Consider the following 19,610-nt stretch of genomic DNA (forward strand, 5'->3'; position numbering starts at 1 on the left):
TATTGCTTGGTCCCCTTTGGGTGAATGCCGGGCTCACTCAATGAGCAAGAAAATCAAACAATCTGAAAAAGAATATCCTTCCATGTAAGAAAATATCATATTAAGAAATCAAAGAACAATTCGATTGTTTTCTAGGTAAAGATTTAAGGGGTCGAAAATATGCATTCGGCTAAATTTTTGTCTGTTGTATATCTAAAACGAGATCGAGCATTGTAGTTCCGATTCCCTTCGAAGGTACTAGATCTGCACACAACAGAAATTGGCGTAATTTATTTATTCTATCGTGATCGGCTAGAGAGAGTAAGAGGTTGAAATACAAGTTCTTCCTACGGAAAAAGATCTGAAGTTTAATCTTAAAGAGGTCCACTGAAAAGAGAAATTTGTCCTTAGCGAAGGGCCGGTCCTAGTCCCCCGTCTATGGAGAGCAAGCCCGAGCGAGATACGCTCAAAGTGTCAAACATGAGGCATGACTCCGTACTAAATAATCAGCTCTTCTAGTATTAATAGTTAGTTCCCCGAATGCCCCACCTGACACATGTCACAAAACGACTTTCTGTGTATTGATTAAGCCTCCTATCGCCTCTACAAAAGTCCCGATCCAAAAACGTCCATTTCAAAATTCCCACAATCAACATTTCATTCCACTGTTACGTCAAATTCACCAGCAAACGCCAGATCTTACACACACATCATGTCTGAGATTATCATCAAAGATGAAGATTTGACCAGCCTCAAAGGCAAGGTTGTTATTGTCACAGGTAGGTAAATTTACGCAAGTTGGTTCCACAACCGCAGGGAATATCCGTTACTTTTTAAACCCGAATCCGGACTCACATAATGTTTCATTGTAGGCGGTTCTTCAGGAATTGGTTTAGCAACCGTCAACCTCTTGTTGGAATTAGGTGCATCGGTTGTCAGCGCCGATATCAATTCACCACCAGAGCAGATCTCAAACCCTGCTTTCCTATTCGTTCAAACCAACGTGGCTAAATGGGCTGAGCTTGCTGCTCTTTTCAAGAAAGCCAAGGAACACAATGGTCGTATCGACTATGTCTTTGCTAATGCTGGTATCGGCCCTCGAGGCAATTACTTGGTCCTGCAATCAGATGAAAGCGGAGATCTTCAAGAACCAGTCCATGAAACTGTTGAGGTGAATTTCAAGAGTGTGGTCAATACTGCTTGCCTTGGTATTCATTACCTAAAACAGAACTCCGAGGGTGGTAACATTGTTCTCATGGGATCCAGCACCGGTTTACAGCCATTGAGAGCTCCTGATTACTGTAAGTACAATCAAAATAAAACGTCATCAAAATATATACTAAACATAGACAGCATGCGCCAAGGCCGGTGTTCTAGGTTTCGGAAGATCAATCCAACGTACCATCAAAGCTGCGGGTCTCCCCATTCGCGTCAACACTCTCGCTCCATCCTGGACTTCCACTCAAGTCCTCCCAGATCTGGATGGACTCATGGCAGCCATCTCTCACAAGGCTCAATCTACCTTGGTAGTTGCGCGCTCTGTTGCATACTTGATGGCGACTACCACCAGAGAGGGAGAGATGCTTTACGTATCCGATGGAAAGTATACGGAAATTGAGCAAGCCGTGCTTGCACCTGCTTATGCAGCCATTAAAGGAGATGGACCTAGCGATGACGAAATTTTGGAGCGTATTTTGGCATTGGGTGCATAGAATTGTTATTTAGGAAGTTTGACATGTTCGTGATTGGCATGAAAATTTTAGGGTGTTTAGCATGTTAGTGATGGGATTTGGGTTGGATGAAAGATACCATATTTTATGTATGCATTAGTTATGAAATGTGAGCTGTTCATGACCATTTTGTCTCTCTGATATATTGATATCGCTAATATGTCGAGAAATCGGCATCGGTGGTTCGGTCTGTACCGCTCAAGTTTTCTATCGGTACTCCAGCTGAAATGGCCATACGGGGAATCTGCATTCTGTCTTCCGCACTGTCCATTATAGAAGGATCCACCCACCCATCAGCGTGGCGAGTGAAACATTTCTAACCATTTTCCATCATTGGACTGCCAAATTGGGAAGTGCAGCCGGTCAATTTGGAAATGGATCAATCCAAGGATCTGTGCTTCAAGTGTCTAGACTCAAGACCAAATTTTTTAGCAACGTACCTAGTCGACATCAGGGGCTCAGATGACAGAAGTATTAGTCACTCGATCTTCTCTTCTCCTTCTGATATTGGTCAATTATCATAATGTAGATCTTGCAGGAGATCAAAACAAACTTGAGGAGCTGAGAAGCTGCATAAGGGAAAAGCAAAGGAACGAAGGCGACACGGAAACTTTTTACCCAACTATCATAAATTCTTCTTTCTTTTTTTTAAAAAAATAGATTTCAAAATACTTTCTCCTCCTTTCGAATAATTATGACTAATGCTTATCAAAAAAAGAAAAGAAAAAAGGCTTCCATCAAGCGCAAACTTTCATTCAGCGCAACTCAGTCTTCAGGATCAAGAAGAACAAATGAAGAATTCCCTCCGCGAAATCGATGTACCCGCCAAAAGGAAAGTAGAGGCGAATACATCCAACACGATCCATTTTCAAACAAAACCCGGTTCTTGTTCCCAAAGAAGCAAGATCTACACTCATTCATTTTGATTCTCATTCTATACGGAGTGTTCGGAGAAAGATGTCGGACTTATCAAAGTACATACTTATCCCCATCTTCATTCATATTTGGTATGGACAAGGCACTAGATACTCTCTATATAGCACAGTAGTCTGTTTACAACGTTGGTTGGTATCTATGAGACAAAGTATAATAAGGATTATAATAGGGTGGGCCTCATATACCCAACGGATTTAGCGCATGCCATTGATCAAAGGATTCAGCTCGGAGGTCCGGACAATCAAAAATTGTTAAAATAGTCTATAATGTACAATCAATCTACCTGAGTATTATATCTACCTCACAACCATTTATGCTCTACCCTTCGCCTTTAGTTTCTTCTCTAGCTCCTCGACCTCTCTTTGTGCTTTCTCCTCCTCCGCCTTGATGGCCTCCAACTTAGCATCCTCAATTCTCTTCTGTTCTCTAGCCAATTGATCAGGCCTTCTGATCGCAATGTCTTTAGGTTTGTAATCGCTGAAAAGTGCCTTCAGCACTTTCTCAATCACGAAACAGGCGAGATAATCGACGATCATTGTGGTTGTCATGACTACTTTGAAGTTGTATGTGAAAGGTACAAGTTTCATCTTTTCGTTGACCTCGGGAATAAATTCGGTGGAGCATGAGAATGCAATTGCGGAAACTCCAATGATACCATAATACATTCCCTTGTTTTCAGAAATCGCTTCACGGAATGGACGGCCTTGATAATTGATGGCAAAAGTGGAGATTTGTTGAATCAGTTGTAAGAGATACACGGCGCTGTTCAGGAGAGACGGCGCAAATTCTCCTTCGAGATCAACATCTGGGTCACGTCTGCCATATTATTAGTATGTCTTGTTGAAGGATGTGAACATGATTGAAAGAGATCTTCACTTACGGAGCAATTTTATCGCAGAAACGTGCGATGTATATGAGTGTAACTATGTGGACTGCAAATTGTCCGAGTATAGATCCAATAATGTAAAAGTTGAAGATATTTGGCTGTGGTCGTTCTTTGGAAAGACCTTCTACAGACTTAGCACGAGAAATTGACAAAAAGCAAACACTCATGAGCATTCCACTGATTGTGACTTGGCCGTCACCAAATTTGATACCTTCGAGATAAAGGACGCTAAGACTGTAGGCGCTGATAAGACAATTCAAAGCGAGGATTTTGTACATTTGGATAGTGGCAACAAGTGTACAGCGACCTTGACGGATGATATTGGGAATGGCGATGACATTACTCAATTTACTGGTGAATGGAGCAGCAACGGATGCATCACCAAGTTTGATTGTAGGGGGCTCATCGTCGTCCATCTCAGCGTCCATCAAACTTTGGGTCATTTTATCAGCAAGACTAGCTGCTTTCTTCTGTGCTTCATTCAGCGTAGGTTTGTTTTGCTGGCCATCGATAAGTGCTTGGGCAGCAGGTGAAGTAATCGTTTCCACGTCGTCGGTTTTTTTGGCAGCTGTTTCCATGAGAGCCACTGTAATACCTTTCTTTTCGGCTTCCCGTTGCATAGCTTTCTCGTAGTGTGGATTTTTAGGTCCTGGCGGATACAAATGTGCAATCAAAACAGGTACCGGAGGCGTTGGTTGATTAAATCGTGTCATCATTTGACATTGTTTTTCGTAAAGCTCCTTAACTTTGTTGTTCCTGTAATGTTCGGCGATTTTGTTGAGATCATCCTGTGAGCCATTGAGTAACGCAACACCGATATGGGCTTGTTTTAAAGCTCCAACGTCATTTGTACCATCACCAGCCATAAGAGTGTGATAACCAAGACCCCTCAACCCGGTAAGAATCTCTTCTTTCTGTTTTGGTGAAACACGGGCATATACCCATGCGTAACGGTAGATGGTAGAAAGAGCAGATTGATCTTTGTATTTAGACAGAGCGTAACCGGTGACGCACAAGTCATTTTCCTCGATAATCTTCTTGTCTATGGGTTTGGAAGGATCAACGGGAATGCTGATACTGTCATCGACACTTCTCCATACAAGCTTCTCCCCTGAGTCATCATGTTCTGGAGCATCGAGGATGAGAACGTCCCTATCGACTATCTCAACCTCTCTGGCAACATGGATGGCTGTTAGGGGGTTATCACCAGTAATCATGACAACACGGTGACTGCTTTCATTCAGCATCTGAACAGACTTTTTCGCGTCATCTTTAAGAGGGCAATGTAGGACCAAGAAACCAGCGAAATGTAACTCGCTCTCTACTACTTCGCGCTTCAAATCATTGATCTTACCAGAGCCAAGTTCAGAGTCGGTAGAGAGATACTTGTATGCCAGAGCGAGAACGCGTGATCCTTTCCTAGTGAAGTATTTGTATGTTTCTTCATAGTCGGCCGGAACCTTGACCAACATTTTCATAATGGTTTCCGGTGCTCCTTTGACACCAACAAAGGTAGAACGAATCTTTTTTCCAGTTTGAGGATTGAGCGCGGTTAATGAGGCGACGGAGCTTTGACGTTTAAGAGCAGATGAGAATTGGAATCGACGCTTAATCTGGACTGCAGATGAAGGTGCACCAGTTGAAATCTTGCTAGATAGAATGTCATTTCGTCCAAGCGTCCAACCCAAGGAGGTCAGTGTAGCCTTTTCCATAGGATCTCCAACAATATCACCCTCATCTAACTTGACAAGAGCATGAGCCGTGGCGAGCACGTATGTAGTTTCCAGGGAAACCTTTTGCACAGGGGTGATATAGCTGTGGGCACCATCCTTTTCACGGGGTGTACCGGTTCCAGTATGGCCAAGACCAAGACCGGCAATACCCTCTACGACCAAATCCTCTCCGGTTAAGGTACCGGTCTTATCGAAACACGCCACATCAACCCGTCCAGCAAATGGAATGCGGAACGGTTCGGTACAGTAGATAGCATAACGACTAAGAGCGGCCAAACTAGTGTTGACTGCAAGACTGAGCTCCATGGGCAACTCTGGGGGTACCACACTGGTTACGATCAAGACGCAATCAAGAAGAAGCTTGGATCGTTTTCTGTCCTTTTTAACACCTTCATCCCAAACATACCAAGATGCAGCGATCGCGAAGATTAACAAAAAGAGAATGAAGAACAATGCCTCGGCATTGTTTGCAGATATTCGCTCGGTGGAGTAAATCATAGTTCGAACCAAGCTTCCTTGTGATGTCTCAAATCCAGTCTTTACCACAATGGCCATAGCACCGTTGTCGGGAGGAAGAGGAACGCCTGAAGCGATCTTGGGCCTTTCTTCTTCGGTATTTCCATGCGTAATTTGAAGAACTTTTGTTCCTCCATACAAGAATGCATTCTTGTCAAGTCCTTCCGGTTCTAATACTGCATCCCCAGGTCTGAGCTGAATTGAATCTTTCAATAATGGAGTACTTTCTCCGGACAACATTGCTTCGTTCACAATGGCACTTCCTTCAACCAGAATCATGTCGCAGGCTACACCACTGTCCTCCTTGGTTCGGCCCACTGAAACTAAATCTCCAGGCAGAAGCTTGTCACTTTGTGTTTCCTCCCATTTATTCAATCGGTAAACAAAAAGATCATACGGCTTGATACTCATCCCGCGGAATTCGGTCAAGGTTCTTTGGCGCTGCCAGACCACAGTGCTCTCAAATCCTACCAACATGGCGAGGGTAAACAAGGAATAGTACCAGTAATCATCCAACATCCATAAACCAACACAGAAAATCTGAAAGACGAAGAATGGTGCGACTGCGTGTTCCTTGAACAGCTCCGAAAATGTAGGGACGGGAATATCGAAAGTGTTATCGCCATAATGTTGATGAATTCTGGAAAGCTCAGATGCAGAATCTATACCTCTAGACTTTTGATATGTCTCCAAAAGTGGCTTTGGCTCTGAATCTATCGAGTATGTCAAGGGGGCAAACGAGTTTTTCGAAGCGTCGTAGAGGAATCGACGTTTTTGGAAGAGGAAGGATACATTGCTTTTACCACCAGCCTGGGGCAAGGTTAGCCGACACAATTATGAAGGACGCTTTTGCACCTACATTGTCCCTATCTATCTTGCAAAAATCGGCAGAGCCAGCATTCATAATAGGGTGAACCTTGATCAACTGGGCGTCCGAAACAGTCTTTGCGGAGGTTGAAGTGAAGAGAGCTCTCAAGTTAATGTTCCAATTTGTGCTCAGCCATACTAAACTTTGCGCCGTGATAATTGTCCCACACCAGACAAATGTCCATTCTTGGCCGCCAATATGTTTGTCATAAAGATCTTGCGAGAGGTAATATCGAAAGAAGATGGGCCATATGATAGCGAAGGGCCAAATATAAGTATGCAACCAAAGCGGTACTGAGATAGGTTAGAATCAGGTCGGCATTAAATGGATGCGTGGCTACTAACATGGATTATGCAATGTTGCATATGCAATCATGGAATTATCCACTAGAGGCGCCATTGCGCAGGCTGGTACGTGAAATCGTTACGTTGAAGCTATTCACAAAAATGTTCAAGGCATAGGTGGCACTGATTATCTTTATCACCCAAACTTTAAAAAGTCGGCGGTCGGAGCTCCAAAAACTCGCTTAACAAAATGATGATGTTTATAACCATGTCACGTGCAGAGACCTATTCTGGTGCGTTCCACTGCTTGAATCTGTTTTATATATATATATGAAGTCCACAATGTTTTTAACTACCTATTCTGATATCATCTTGGATTGGCACTGGTTGCCGACAAGTTGTAACCACACATTGGAGGAAACTTGTCTTTCATATCCTCATCATCCTCAATAGCTCTCAATTAGAGTTCTGGAGACAACCAGGCCAGATCCTTGGATTGAGATTTGAATGCCAACCAAAAAGGATTGAAGCTCATGTCATCGAGACGGATCATGTATACCCTCAAGCAGTTTTCCAGTCAACAGCATTCAAGTCTGGACTCACACATTTTGACAAGTGTTCAGTGACAATGCAACGATAATATTTGCCACCATACACCGCAATTGGTGTTCTAAACTTCTGGTGGCTTCTCACAACCCTGAAGTTGTCTGCTTCACTCACCGAATGATTGCTTTCCTACCAATCGTGCTTACTCTCTCCCAAAACCCCCGAGGTAGGCAGAGTACCATGCTGTGAGGACAATTCATTCGGTGCTCCCCGCATCTGATACCCCAATCATGACCTCAGGAAGCCCCCGACGAATGTGCAGAGATGGGAGTGGAAGGTACAAATGGACTTCAGTGAATTGCATCCGAGGCGGCAGGCTATCTGTTTAGCGCTCACCGTATCTAAGATGATATGAAGGATGAATGTAAGATATCAGCCAACACGATATCAGTCCGGGGCAATATACCATACAAGCAAAATGCTAAGCCCGTACAGAGGCTAAACTAGATGAGGGTTACTTTCTGGACCGTCTGACTGGTAAATGGGGGCAAATATCGGAGCTGCCAAGTGGCCAAGCGAAAAACTTAACTGTTCGCTTGCTTGGCACAATTCAACTCTTCCAGACGAACAAATAGAATCTTCAAATTTTTGATAATCATGGAGATAAGAGATTTTACTGCGGCATAAATCGAGAGAGGTATATAATAACTGTTGTGGTACAATATTTTTTTGAGTTCTTGTGTCTCGGAACGAACCGACAAGATTCAACCTCACTACCTTTGAATACCTCCTTATCGCTAAGAGGCTTCCTCATCATGACTGGTTGGGCTACCAAGGTCAACGATGCTGTCGCTGGCAGTATCGTTGGTAGAAGATTTCGCCTTCAGGGCTCCGGCCATGTAAAGGCGAGAGAGGGTGCAAGATTCCTCACGGAAATCCGTGCTGGTCTCGCGACATTCTTCGCCATGGCATATATCATTTCTGTATGTGCCGACCCTCTACATTTGTTTAAGCGGTACAAAAATCTGGAAGGGAGAACGAAAGTTCATCATTCAGAAAAACAGCGCTCAAAATTGTTCATTTTAATTTTGAATGGCACCAAGTCATTGATTGATAGGCTGACATAAATGATTCAGGTCAATTCCACCATTCTCGCAGATAGTGGCGGGACTTGCGTGTGTACTGATGCAAACGATCCTAGTTGTTCTTCAGACGTTGATTATACTCTCTGTCTTGGAGTTATCCGTCGAGATTTCATCACTGGGACTGCTGCTATTTCTGCTCTGACATCTTTCTGCATGGGTTTATTTGCGAACATGCCTATCGCATTGGCTCCAGGAATGGGTCTCAATGCTTACTTTACTTATACGGTTGTCGGATTTCACGGGCTTGGACCTGTTACATATAGACTTGCCCTTACTGCGGTCTTCGTTGAAGGTTTTGTTTTTGTGGCTTTGTCGTTACTTGGATTGAGACAATGGCTAGCCAGAATTATTCCCGCTTCCATCAAACTTGCTTCTGGAGTAGGAATTGGTTTATATTTGAGTAAGTGTAAACCTTCCAAAGCTAAAAATCTGTACTGATTACAAGAAAGCGCTCATCGGTCTTGGCTACAGTGCAGGAATTGGAGTTATCACCGGAGCTACTTCAACTCCACTTGAGCTTGCAGGATGTGTCAGCTCTGAATTCAAGGACGGTGTTTGTCCCACATCGACCAAAATGCGCTCTCCAACCATGTGGATTGGAATTTTCTGCGGCGGTTTTGTGACTGCCATCCTTATGGCATATCGTGTTAAAGGTGCTATCATTGCCGGTATCTTGTTAGTTGCCATCATCTCGTGGCCAAGATCGACTTCGGTCACCTACTTCACCGACGATAGTGTTGGTAATGCCAATTTTGACTTCTTCAAGAAAGTTGTTACTTTCCATGGCATCCAGGAGACACTTGTGGCACAAGATTGGAATGTAGCCGGTGTTACTGGACAATTTGGTCTTGCTTTCATCACTTTCCTCTACGTTGATATCCTGGATTGTACAGGAACATTATACTCCATGGCACGCTTTGCCGGGGCTATCGATGAAGAAACTCAAGATTTCGAAGGTTCAGCTGTGGCTTATCTCGTAGATGGTGAGAGTCACATACCCCTACTCGTTTACTCAAACTAACATTTCGCACAGCTTTCGGTATTTCCATCGGCTCCCTTCTCGGTTTATCACCAGTCACGGCATTCATTGAATCCGGTGCTGGAATCTCTGAAGGTGGTAAAACAGGAATAACCGCTATGGTCACAGGATTATGTTTCTTTATCTCAATATTTTTCGCGCCCATCTTCGCCTCTATCCCACCATGGGCTACAGGATCTACTCTTGTTATCGTTGGTGCCATGATGTGCAAAGCTGCTAAGGATATTAACTGGAAATATTGGGGTGATGCACTACCAGCTTTTATCACCTTGGCTGTTATGCCTTTCACATATTCCATTGCATATGGCCTAATTGCCGGTATCGTTTCATACCTCATCATCAATACCACAACATGGGCAGTGGAGAAGATCTCTGGTGGTCGTATTGTACCATTCGATAAGGAGTTCAAGGAGCCATGGTCATACAAGGTTAAGGGTGGTATTTTGCCAGCTTGGGTTGTAAGAGCTTCACATGGGTAAGTTTTTAGGGTCTCTCCATTATCGATATGAGAGGCAGAAGCTAATGTTTTCCAACAGAAAGAAAGACTTTTGGCACGAAGACCCACCTATCAACACTTCATCCGCAGGTTCCATCTCGGTTACTGATGATGCGGATAAATCACGTGCTGGACCTGAATCCGTGACTCGTCCCATCATTGAAAACAAAGCTGGCGAAAAGTTGGCTTAATATATATTTGTTAATTTATTTCTAAAAAAACATATGGAGGTTTATAATGTAGTGGTGGAAAATACGATTGATTGGCGTAACATTGGGATTTGGGAGATACCTGGCAGGTGAGGTTTGGCTACCAAATTTTAAGTACTTTTCTAAATAATACTATTGTCCGATGATGCAACGAGAGCCTACCATAGCAAGATGAACCTATTGAGAGTTACTAGAAGATTACAGCAACGGATCTTGCCCGCATAAACCCCACGTTCTACCTTCCACCTCTTTCCGATTCTTCCGTCTTGTCAATAATAGGTGAAGATTATGATTACATTATCGCAGCTAATCTATCAGTAAAATCCCATCAAACGACTTTCTATAAAATCATAATCTTCTCCCTGCTCTTGTAAAATCTTCACTGTTCAACTAGTAAGCTGTCACATCACAGTGTGTGTTTGGTATCTCGGACTCAGAACAGAAAAGTGATGACAAAGAGGCCCGTCAATAGTGATGAGTATTTGTATACAGACCAAAAATCTAGGCACTTGAAAAATAATCTGGGCTTTAATATCTATTCGCCGGTACTTCGGCAAAGCTCAAGAATCTCATGTGGGATGGAAGACTTGAAGTTTGGTACGACTCATTGGCAATTGGATTCATGACTTGTGCTGAGAAAATACATGATGGTAAGAACTGTAGAATATTGATGATTAAATTTATTGGCCTTCAAATTAATAGGGGCAGTAAGTATTCCTGCCCGAAACCCTAATGTATATTCAAATTATAATTACACCACAATAGTATTTCGTAAGCTTCCTAGCAAAGCCGAAACAATAGAAAAGAAGTAAGAGCTACCATAAAGGAGCCCAGAAGGCCTAATTAATAAAGCTTGCTAAATTCAAGCGACCTCAAGAAATCCAAGGAAAATATATTAAAATTGATGTTAAAAGAATACTTCTCTTCCCCGTATCCATCATGTCTGATTTTAGATACTCATCTACTTTGCAGATTTCAAACTACCAAAAGAACCAAGTACCCAAAACCCCGGCGCCAAAACTACTCTTCGTAATTTCTCATTCCTACCCACGGGATGAGATGGCTGGGAATTATTAAAACAAGGCTCAGGAGGTGTTTCTGAGATGTCTAGACCGGGGTAGAGTTTCACGGTCTTCTGATCATGTTCTTTTGACCGAACACTTTTTTCCTCCTCCGAGCTATTTACTTTTTCTTCGGCCAATTCTTTGATCTTTCTGGTTCTTCCTATGTTTCTGCAGCGAGACAAGAATACTAATGAGCAGCCGATTTTCTTGAATTTTCCTTTGTACATGCGGATGAATTTTGAGATATCTGTTGTGCAAGCAATGCAGATGCCGAGGAATATTTCAATGAGACTGTAGTGTCAGAGACGGTTAGCAATGGAGGAAGGAAAGGTTTTGAAGTTCACCCACCTTACGAGTGCGACACCTGCAAGATTCCATGATACGTCGTCATTGTCGTGAAGTCTTAAGCGATAGACAACACTTAGGATTGATCCAATTATAGCACTGATCCTGCGTCAGTATATCTCCTCTCCCTCCAAGTAGAATAGGACATACATGAAACCCGTAGCGAAAATTAATGCAACACCAGTCTTTTTCTTTGGCGTTAGATGTAATTTACTGACAGCAATTAAAGGTATTAAGATTGAATATACATCAATGATCAAGCCTACCACACCCCGAGGAAGACTTAAAGATTGCATGCGGAAAGAAGAATTCGAAAATATTTGATGTCTCCATGGTGTTCCGTTGTGTGGAATACCCCAGGCCAACGCAAGAATAAGATGGATAGTATAAAAAGCCGAAGATATTATAGCACCAATGGCGCAAGTTATTTTGACCCAAAGTTCAGTGAAGAAAATCTCTACGTAAGTGATAAAGAGATTGAGCTTGACGAAGCCTATAGCGGTAGGACTCATTATATATGTTAAGCATAATGGCTATCTTTGAGTAAGTACTGTCTTATGAAAGTGTGACATAAGTGGATGTATTTGAATGGAAGGAAGATACAAAGACATCCGATTATGCTGCGGTTAGTGAATGTTTCGGATAGTGGAACATAATATTGATGATAACCAGTTGTCCCTCCGGGGGTAACAGCTATGCCAAGATTAATGCATTACCGCAATCTAGTTGGAAAGACTTACTCAGTATCGTAAGGAAATATGCCGTAATAGCGAGGAGCTATATTGGCAGCATCTCAAGAACTCCATTGGAGAAACACTGCGCACAAAGCTAATAGTGATGGTTACTTGTTGGGTTTCTTGAGACCAGATAGAGCATCAGATTGAATTGATTGATTCTCTAGCTAAGCAGTTAAGCTGCGAGTATATATTCAAAAAATGAAGGAAATAAGGTTAGGTATTCAGCCTTCGGAATTAAAGTGCTTTGAAATCAAAATATTGAAAGCAAACAAACAGTATACCAAAAAGGAAAGAATGAATTAAAAGTTGAGTTTTGTTTGCTCCTTATATGCATCATGCAATATATATGCATATGCTGCCAAGATCCCAGGAGGTCAACATTACTGAACTCTAACTAGCCTTCCGCTCGCAAAACTACAACAAGGGGAGTATATCTCACAATCACTCCAAAACAATCTACTTGGACGAACAATCATAAATTTTGTCCATACTCGAATGCATATGCATATAAGTGCCAGAGCCAACAAAAAGGTAGAAACTATTACAACGCTTCCTCTTCTGGATGCTCGATGGTGAAGGTTCGATACAGCTCCTGGTGGAGGGGTCAAGCTTGGAATATTTTCAAGCACGGATTTTGGCTGGACTGACAAATAGATAGCTAAAGATTGTGCACCCGCTGTACCTATTTCTCTTAATGCCTCTGCGATTGGGGCCATATTTGTTGGCTGTATAGAGAAGAGGTAGTACGAAGGTATCACAATAAGATGAAATGAAGGATCTTTGGCAAAAGAATGTCGAAAAATGTTCAATGAGGGAATTGAAAACTTTCAAAAAAAAAATTCGTACATTTGAGTAGGAGGTAAAATATATATGCAGGATAATTCCTATCAATCGCATTCTGGGAATAAAGAATCGCGGAACTTCAACGCGAACTAATACTAGATAAGTGACGACATCGACGATAGTAATCAACGTCTGAAAGAGAAAGCTTCAGCTGCATCTGTTAGAGAGCTGTCAGATGTTTTTTTTACTTTGAAGCAAGTGGTTTCCACAGGCGAGGAACTGAAAGATTGATAGCTACTCCTGATGTCATTAGTGATGATACAATGGCATTGTAGGATTATTCCGAGTCTCTTTCCTCGGGCAGAAACTAATCATACGAGACTCTAGGCTTGTTCCGAGTCTCACCTCTTCCGCTCTTTCATTAATCCAGCCGATTGGTGCATTCACTAAAATCAAGTACATACTAAAATTCTTATTAAACGCTAACCCACGGCAAATACCTACTCACGAGGCAAATACCGGCAAGATTAGATCTCAGTATCTTAGACATAATACAGTTTATTTCCCTAGGTATATCAAGTTTCTTTTTGAGGGCTTTCCAAATTTACGGAAGAAACCGCCTTCCATCACGGTAGGTACAGCAAGATCTCAGGTGAAATCAAAGATTGACCATTAACAGGAAGTAGCGGATCTAGTTATAGGCATCGAAGAAAATCTTTTAGTCATAGATATCGAGTATTACAAAGTTCCGCGCAGCTGTAACACCAGGGCAGCAGAGCAAAGAAAAAGATGGGACATATCAGTTTCTGCGGTTCACAGTTTCACATACAAAGAAAAAACAATTTTTTGGTGGATTTAAACCTCTTTTATTTCCCTTCACTTGAAAGGGCAGTTGATTCATTCATTCATTCAATTCAAACAAAAGAAAAACAAAAGAACTATCTCTTATTCATTTATTCATTGTTTCTCGACGAACAAAAGAAAACAAAAGAAATATCTCATTCAAATTTTTCTTGACAAAAAAGCAATAATGAAAGGACTCTGTCGCGAATTGTACCACATCTAGCGTGAAGCAACTCTCCTCTTCAATCTATCCGTGTACCACAACATTCTCCTCATCCAGCTCCAAGCCATCTTTCGTGGTAAGAAACTCGTAAATCTTCTGCCTGTAGTCTCCCTGGATCTGTATAACCTCACCGAAGACCTTGTCTTCCACAATAGAGCAGGCACACGCGAACTTCTTCTTGAAAGCCTTGACAACTTTCTTCATGTTGAATCTATCAGGAAGTCCCTGGACGGTGGTGAGCATATGTGGTTTCTTCTTGCCTTCCATGTTTCGCTTAGGGCGTCCGCCGGTTTGCTGACATCGGAGATGGACTTGCTCGGTTGGTTTGAGATCGTTGATATGATCGAGGATTTCGGACATCCAGAAGCTCCCGTTGGGGTTCCCGGTGCCAGTGCCACTCTTGATTACAGTGCCACTCTTGATCTCAGGACTCCTCTCGATCTCAGAACCACTTTCGATTTCTGAACTACTTTCGATTTCAGAACCACTCTTGATTTCAGAACCACTCTTGATTTCAGACATCTTTGAGGTTGTAGTAGCAGTAGCTTGCTTTGAATTGGTGTTGGTAGCTATTGTGAGTGAGTGTGTTTGCTGTGTTGTGTTAGATGAGTATATGATTGTGTGAATGGTGAGGATATTACTTAGGTGTCACAGAGCGGCTTTTATAGAACATCACGAGGAATTGTTCAGGAAGAGATCGGAATACAATGCTATTGTTTAGATAATGTTCCAAGGCTGTTCTTGTTTTGTTTTGTGTTGGTGTTTTCTTGTCTTGAGTATGCTGACTATGCCATGCACTTACTTGGAGCCAAAGCTAGCCTATTATTGACATGGCACATTGGATTTTAGGCAAGATCTTTACTCGTTAACATCCGATGTATATTGATTTTTGAAGTCTTAACTCCGCCTTTCCCCGGACAATGCAATATATCATTCTGTTTACTTATAACTCAATTTCCAGGCGCTAATCAGATCATGTATTGTAGTTGAGTCCACTGAATCACTAGACTGGTCGAACGAATCCCCAATGATTAGCAAGTTTATCCAATAACCAAACTCCTTGCTTTTACACTTTCCCCTGGCTTTTCTAAACGTTGTCTCCTTAAGCGACTCAGTCTATTACACAAACCAATGTACAGATCTCCATCTACCCAATCCCAGATCTAGCTACCCTGGAGCTCTTAGATTTCTCCAACAAAAGACGTGTGTAATCTACTAGCACTAAGATAAATTAAAGCAACGAAAAAGATACTGTGTCCTAAAGATTTTAACCTAACAATTTAGATCTGGTATCAGCGGTTCACGATATTGAACAATCTTCTGTACGTTTGGATATCATCCCATCAAAGCTGCACTAGCAGACAATAAGACCTATTTACTGTCCGAAATGCCATAAAAACCTTATTATCCATTCTGTTGAAACTGAGTTGTTTGGAAGTAGTAGTATTATTAGATGTAGGTTAAAACTAAGGATCTAAGTTACAGTAATGGTAGAATTGAAGATATTCCCAATTATGGTCCGTGCACCATAATGGTCATATGACCTCAATTCTAGGCCCATAATGACCTTAATTTCAACACATTCTATATTCTATAGCACCAATGGGACCAAAACATAAGCACAAGCTACAAAAGAAAAGAGGTTATATTCCAGGAGAGTTTCTCATCTCATCACCTCACGGCACTGAACAACCCGTAATCAAAATACAGTATAAAACTCTAAATGAATTCATCAATGGAACCGGCCCCGACACAGCCCAAGCCCTGCCAACGCCCTGGATAAATTAAGTATGGAAAGCGGTCGTGCCTTCATTGGTAGGTTACTACCATCCATCCCCCCATCCCCCCATCCATTCCTATCAATAGCACGCCAGCCAGTCATTAATTCGTATGCACACCAATTCCTTCCCCTATCTTCCTCCCCGTGAAGTATTCTACCCACAATAACCTATCACTATCACCAAGAAAATGAATATACAAGCACCAAACCAAACTAGCTTTGAGAGCACCTCTCACAACCTTCCTGTTGGCCCATCAATGACATTATCCTAACGGCTGTACCCTCCTCCCATTTTATCAATACTACTCAATAAATTGCTCCTGCCACTGAGCCCACTGCCCGGTCTACTTCCCTGACTTGCCACACTTCCGTTACTCCCCTTCCTCTCCCTCCCCGCTCCACCAATTCCTAGGCCCGTCCCAATTCCGCTCATACCACCCCGTCCAATCCTACTTCCTCCAGCCGCACTCGGTGCTCTCAAGCCACTCGGTCTGCTAACGCTAGTCGCCCGTCCTAGCGTAGGACTCTTCATCTGACTCTCGAAAACATGTTGTTTCTTCTGCGAGACGGGTGTTTCTGGTATTGGCGAAGATCGAGTTGGAGCAGGTTTCTTTTCCTCTTCGAGATTCTTTGCAACCATTTCGTCGAACATTGCGATCATGGGGATCATTTCGTCAACGGCTTGAACCAGTTTAGTCTTTTCGACTCTTTCCTCATGTAGCATATGTCGAAGGTCCTCATTATCTTGTCTAACACTTTTGATTTCCATTCCCAAGCCCTCAAGTTCTGCTTCCAACTCCTTGGTTCTAGCATCACGCGCCGCTTGTTTTTCAACATCTTCCGCTGAAAATTCCACTTTCGTTGTCGCGTTATCGTGACCCAACCTCAAGTCTTCGTTTTCTTTGGTAAGTTCTTCGACGGTGGCTTCCAACTCCTTGACCCTCTTATCCCAGCGACGTTCATAACTTTTCTTGAGAGCTTGGACTTTAGTTTCGTGTTTTTCTTTATAAAGAGCATGCAACTCTCTAGATACCTTCTCGACCGCCATCTCAACAGTTCGACCTCCACAGTGGCATTCAGTTGGCGATTTCAAGGATGTCTCGGCGGGAGGTGAAATAGCTCCAGGTGTGGTTTTCCCAGCACGCATAGCTGCCAAGTTCCTCTGCGCTTCTTGAGCCATAATTTCAGCCATTTCTCTCCTCCTCTCACTTTCCTCCAATCGACCATCCAACTCCTCACGTTCTTGCTCTGTTTGAACCATTTCTTCTCTCACGTTTCTTAAAACAGCCTCCATTTCTCGACCTCTCTTTTCCCACTCCTCTTTTTCCGCCGCCAATTGGTCTTGTAGATTTCGTTCTTCTCGTAATTGTTCCAGGCTTTCACCAACTCTCTTCTCCGCGTCTCCAACGGCCATTTTCATGAACTGTAATTCAGCTTCCTTTCCGCTTAATGTAGCTTTCAAACTACTAATCTCCGAGAGGAAATCCGATTTCAATCTCTCAATTTCCCTAGGTGTAACAGTGGGTAAACTTCTAGGTGTAGGTGCAGGAGGAATGTCAAAATCTAAAATGTTGCTCATCATTCGATTCGATTTTGGTGTTGCGGCAGTATTTTGCGCATACCAATGTTGATCGGGCGCAGAACTTTTTGAAGGTGACATTCTATGTCTTGAAGGTGATGGACCGCGGCCATTAAACCCGTTCATTTGTGCGGTAAAGTCAAGTAGGTTGGTAGTATTTCCATCATCCTTACTTTTAACATTCCTATGTCCGTATGGTGTTGGTGAAAAATCTTCGGATGTATTCAACTGTCTGCGTGCTGTAGCAGGTGTACTGAATCGATGACTTTGTCTCGGTGTTGGCTCACCCACATTTGAGAATTGCGATGGACTGTGCCCAATTTTGGAGAACATGGTCATATCTGGTACAGCGGAAAAGTCGCTGAATGTGCTGACTATTGTATCATCCATCATGTTATGTGATTCATCTGCTGAAGCGCCAACGCTACCCGTCCCTATATAAGCAAAAGTTTCGTTTGACGTCTGTCCTTCCTCGTTATCATTATCATCATCATCGTCTTCCAATATCTCAATCGCTTTCGTAAGCCCTTCATTATCTCTTAGTACTGGATCATCGAGATCCATTTCCTGCTCAACGACGACTGGCGGTTCGGGCGATTTTAAAGGCGAAGGTGTAGCAGTAGGCTTTACAGGGAATCTCATAGGTGTTGACATCTTTCTCGGACTGCGCGTACCATCCGTTGATTTGGTAGGTGAAGTTTGGCTTTTCAATAGTTTCAGGGGTGACATATGTTCCCCATCAATCGAGTTCCTCGACGCCAGCACTTGCCTCCTAACGGGAGATATATTCTCCTTACTCGCATCCGTCGCATCATTTGTCGCATCTATTGTCGCATCGACGAGGGGCGAACTTGGTGGACTGCCCACGCTCCCGCTCATAGGTGTGTTTTCGGTATAGCTGGTATCTTCCGACATGTTGTTTGTATTGCTGATAACTGATGGACTTCCAGAATGGATATTTCCGCTGGTTAAATCCAATAGGGGCTCCGCCATCTACTGAACCTCTTTGTTTGTGACTGGAATTGTGAATTTGTATCCCTTTGAGTAAGTGATCATGCAATGTTTGAGATATTGTGTGGTGGTGGATAAACATTTTCGTAAGATCTGTTGTGAATGGTGGTTTTTTCTGTTTACGGGGCAACGTGCATCGCCAAAACTATTTCGCCGGTTCCGATGATTGAATCCATTTCTACGGATACGAGTGTTGTTGAAATGGACATTTAAAAGATTTGATTATCAATAACTTCAATCGCTGTGACGCGAGAGAAGTGATTGATTCAGGTAGGGAGTGTACTGTGGATACTATCAGAATTATAATTTGCAGTCACAATCAAATGATACTGGATCATGCATGCGTTCAAGGAACCATTGCCATCGCCTCGATTCCCGACACTCAGGTGTTTCTGGAGTATTGAGAGATATCTTCGGACTCAAAAGAGATAGATGATCTATAGAGCATTGAATATATAGACTCGACTCAAAGCATCCAATGTCATTATCGAGAATGATGCCTCGTCGTTCTTTCAAAGATTATCACACATGCATGGCAATGTATGCAGTTGATTATTCTTCATTGCTTTGATATCAAATTATGTCATGGTACAGCTTTATCCAAATCCCACCAAACGCCCCTGGACCTCCCAATGAATATACCCTATTTCTTTCGCAGATGCTATGCAGCCACCCAGAATGCACATCAATTCTTAACACAACGCCGTAGAAGCAAGCAGTCAGCCGAATATAGCACCCATGACATATAAATACATACCCTTCACATGCATTGACCTCGATGACATACTTCTCGAAACTCGAGCTTTAGACTTTGAGTGAAACAAAAGTTTGGGATGAACGAATTGCATGCCTTCCTCTGAATCGGTGTCCTTCGGGCC

General features: G+C 42.7%; 6 protein-coding genes across 6 annotated transcripts; 2 read left to right on the forward strand and 4 right to left on the reverse strand.

Annotated features, from left to right (window-relative positions):
* Positions 1–691: 691 nt before the first annotated feature.
* SS1G_08144 (hypothetical protein) lies at positions 692–1,691 on the forward strand (the record flags this gene model as incomplete). The annotated part of the gene is made up of 3 exons (XM_001590354.1): positions 692–758; positions 852–1,280; positions 1,333–1,691. The coding sequence occupies 3 exons, from the start codon at positions 692–694 to the stop codon at positions 1,689–1,691; spliced, it is 855 nt and encodes a 284-aa protein (XP_001590404.1).
* Positions 1,692–2,956: 1,265 nt separating this feature from the next.
* On the reverse strand, positions 2,957–7,539 carry SS1G_08145 (hypothetical protein; the record flags this gene model as incomplete). The annotated part of the gene is made up of 4 exons (XM_001590355.1): positions 2,957–3,461; positions 3,526–6,590; positions 6,640–6,941; positions 7,536–7,539. The coding sequence occupies 4 exons, from the start codon at positions 7,537–7,539 to the stop codon at positions 2,957–2,959; spliced, it is 3,876 nt and encodes a 1,291-aa protein (XP_001590405.1).
* A 754-nt stretch (positions 7,540–8,293) lies between these two features.
* Positions 8,294–10,349, forward strand: SS1G_08146 (hypothetical protein; the record flags this gene model as incomplete). The annotated part of the gene is made up of 5 exons (XM_001590356.1): positions 8,294–8,461; positions 8,615–9,023; positions 9,073–9,606; positions 9,657–10,137; positions 10,199–10,349. The coding sequence occupies 5 exons, from the start codon at positions 8,294–8,296 to the stop codon at positions 10,347–10,349; spliced, it is 1,743 nt and encodes a 580-aa protein (XP_001590406.1).
* A 979-nt stretch (positions 10,350–11,328) lies between these two features.
* Positions 11,329–12,288, reverse strand: SS1G_08147 (hypothetical protein; the record flags this gene model as incomplete). Its single annotated transcript, XM_001590357.1, has 3 exons — positions 11,329–11,722; positions 11,780–11,875; positions 11,927–12,288. The coding sequence occupies 3 exons, from the start codon at positions 12,286–12,288 to the stop codon at positions 11,329–11,331; spliced, it is 852 nt and encodes a 283-aa protein (XP_001590407.1).
* A 2,098-nt stretch (positions 12,289–14,386) lies between these two features.
* On the reverse strand, positions 14,387–14,884 carry SS1G_08148 (predicted protein; the record flags this gene model as incomplete). Its single annotated transcript, XM_001590358.1, has 1 exon — positions 14,387–14,884. One exon carries the CDS (start codon positions 14,882–14,884, stop codon positions 14,387–14,389), a length of 498 nt encoding a protein of 165 aa, XP_001590408.1.
* Positions 14,885–16,410: 1,526 nt separating this feature from the next.
* SS1G_08149 (hypothetical protein) lies at positions 16,411–18,636 on the reverse strand (the record flags this gene model as incomplete). Its single annotated transcript, XM_001590359.1, has 1 exon — positions 16,411–18,636. One exon carries the CDS (start codon positions 18,634–18,636, stop codon positions 16,411–16,413), a length of 2,226 nt encoding a protein of 741 aa, XP_001590409.1.
* Between the last annotated feature and the right edge of the window lie 974 nt (positions 18,637–19,610).

This window comes from Sclerotinia sclerotiorum, genomic scaffold, assembly GCF_000146945.2.
Source record: "Sclerotinia sclerotiorum 1980 UF-70 scaffold_11 genomic scaffold, whole genome shotgun sequence".
NCBI lineage: Eukaryota > Fungi > Ascomycota > Leotiomycetes > Helotiales > Sclerotiniaceae > Sclerotinia > Sclerotinia sclerotiorum.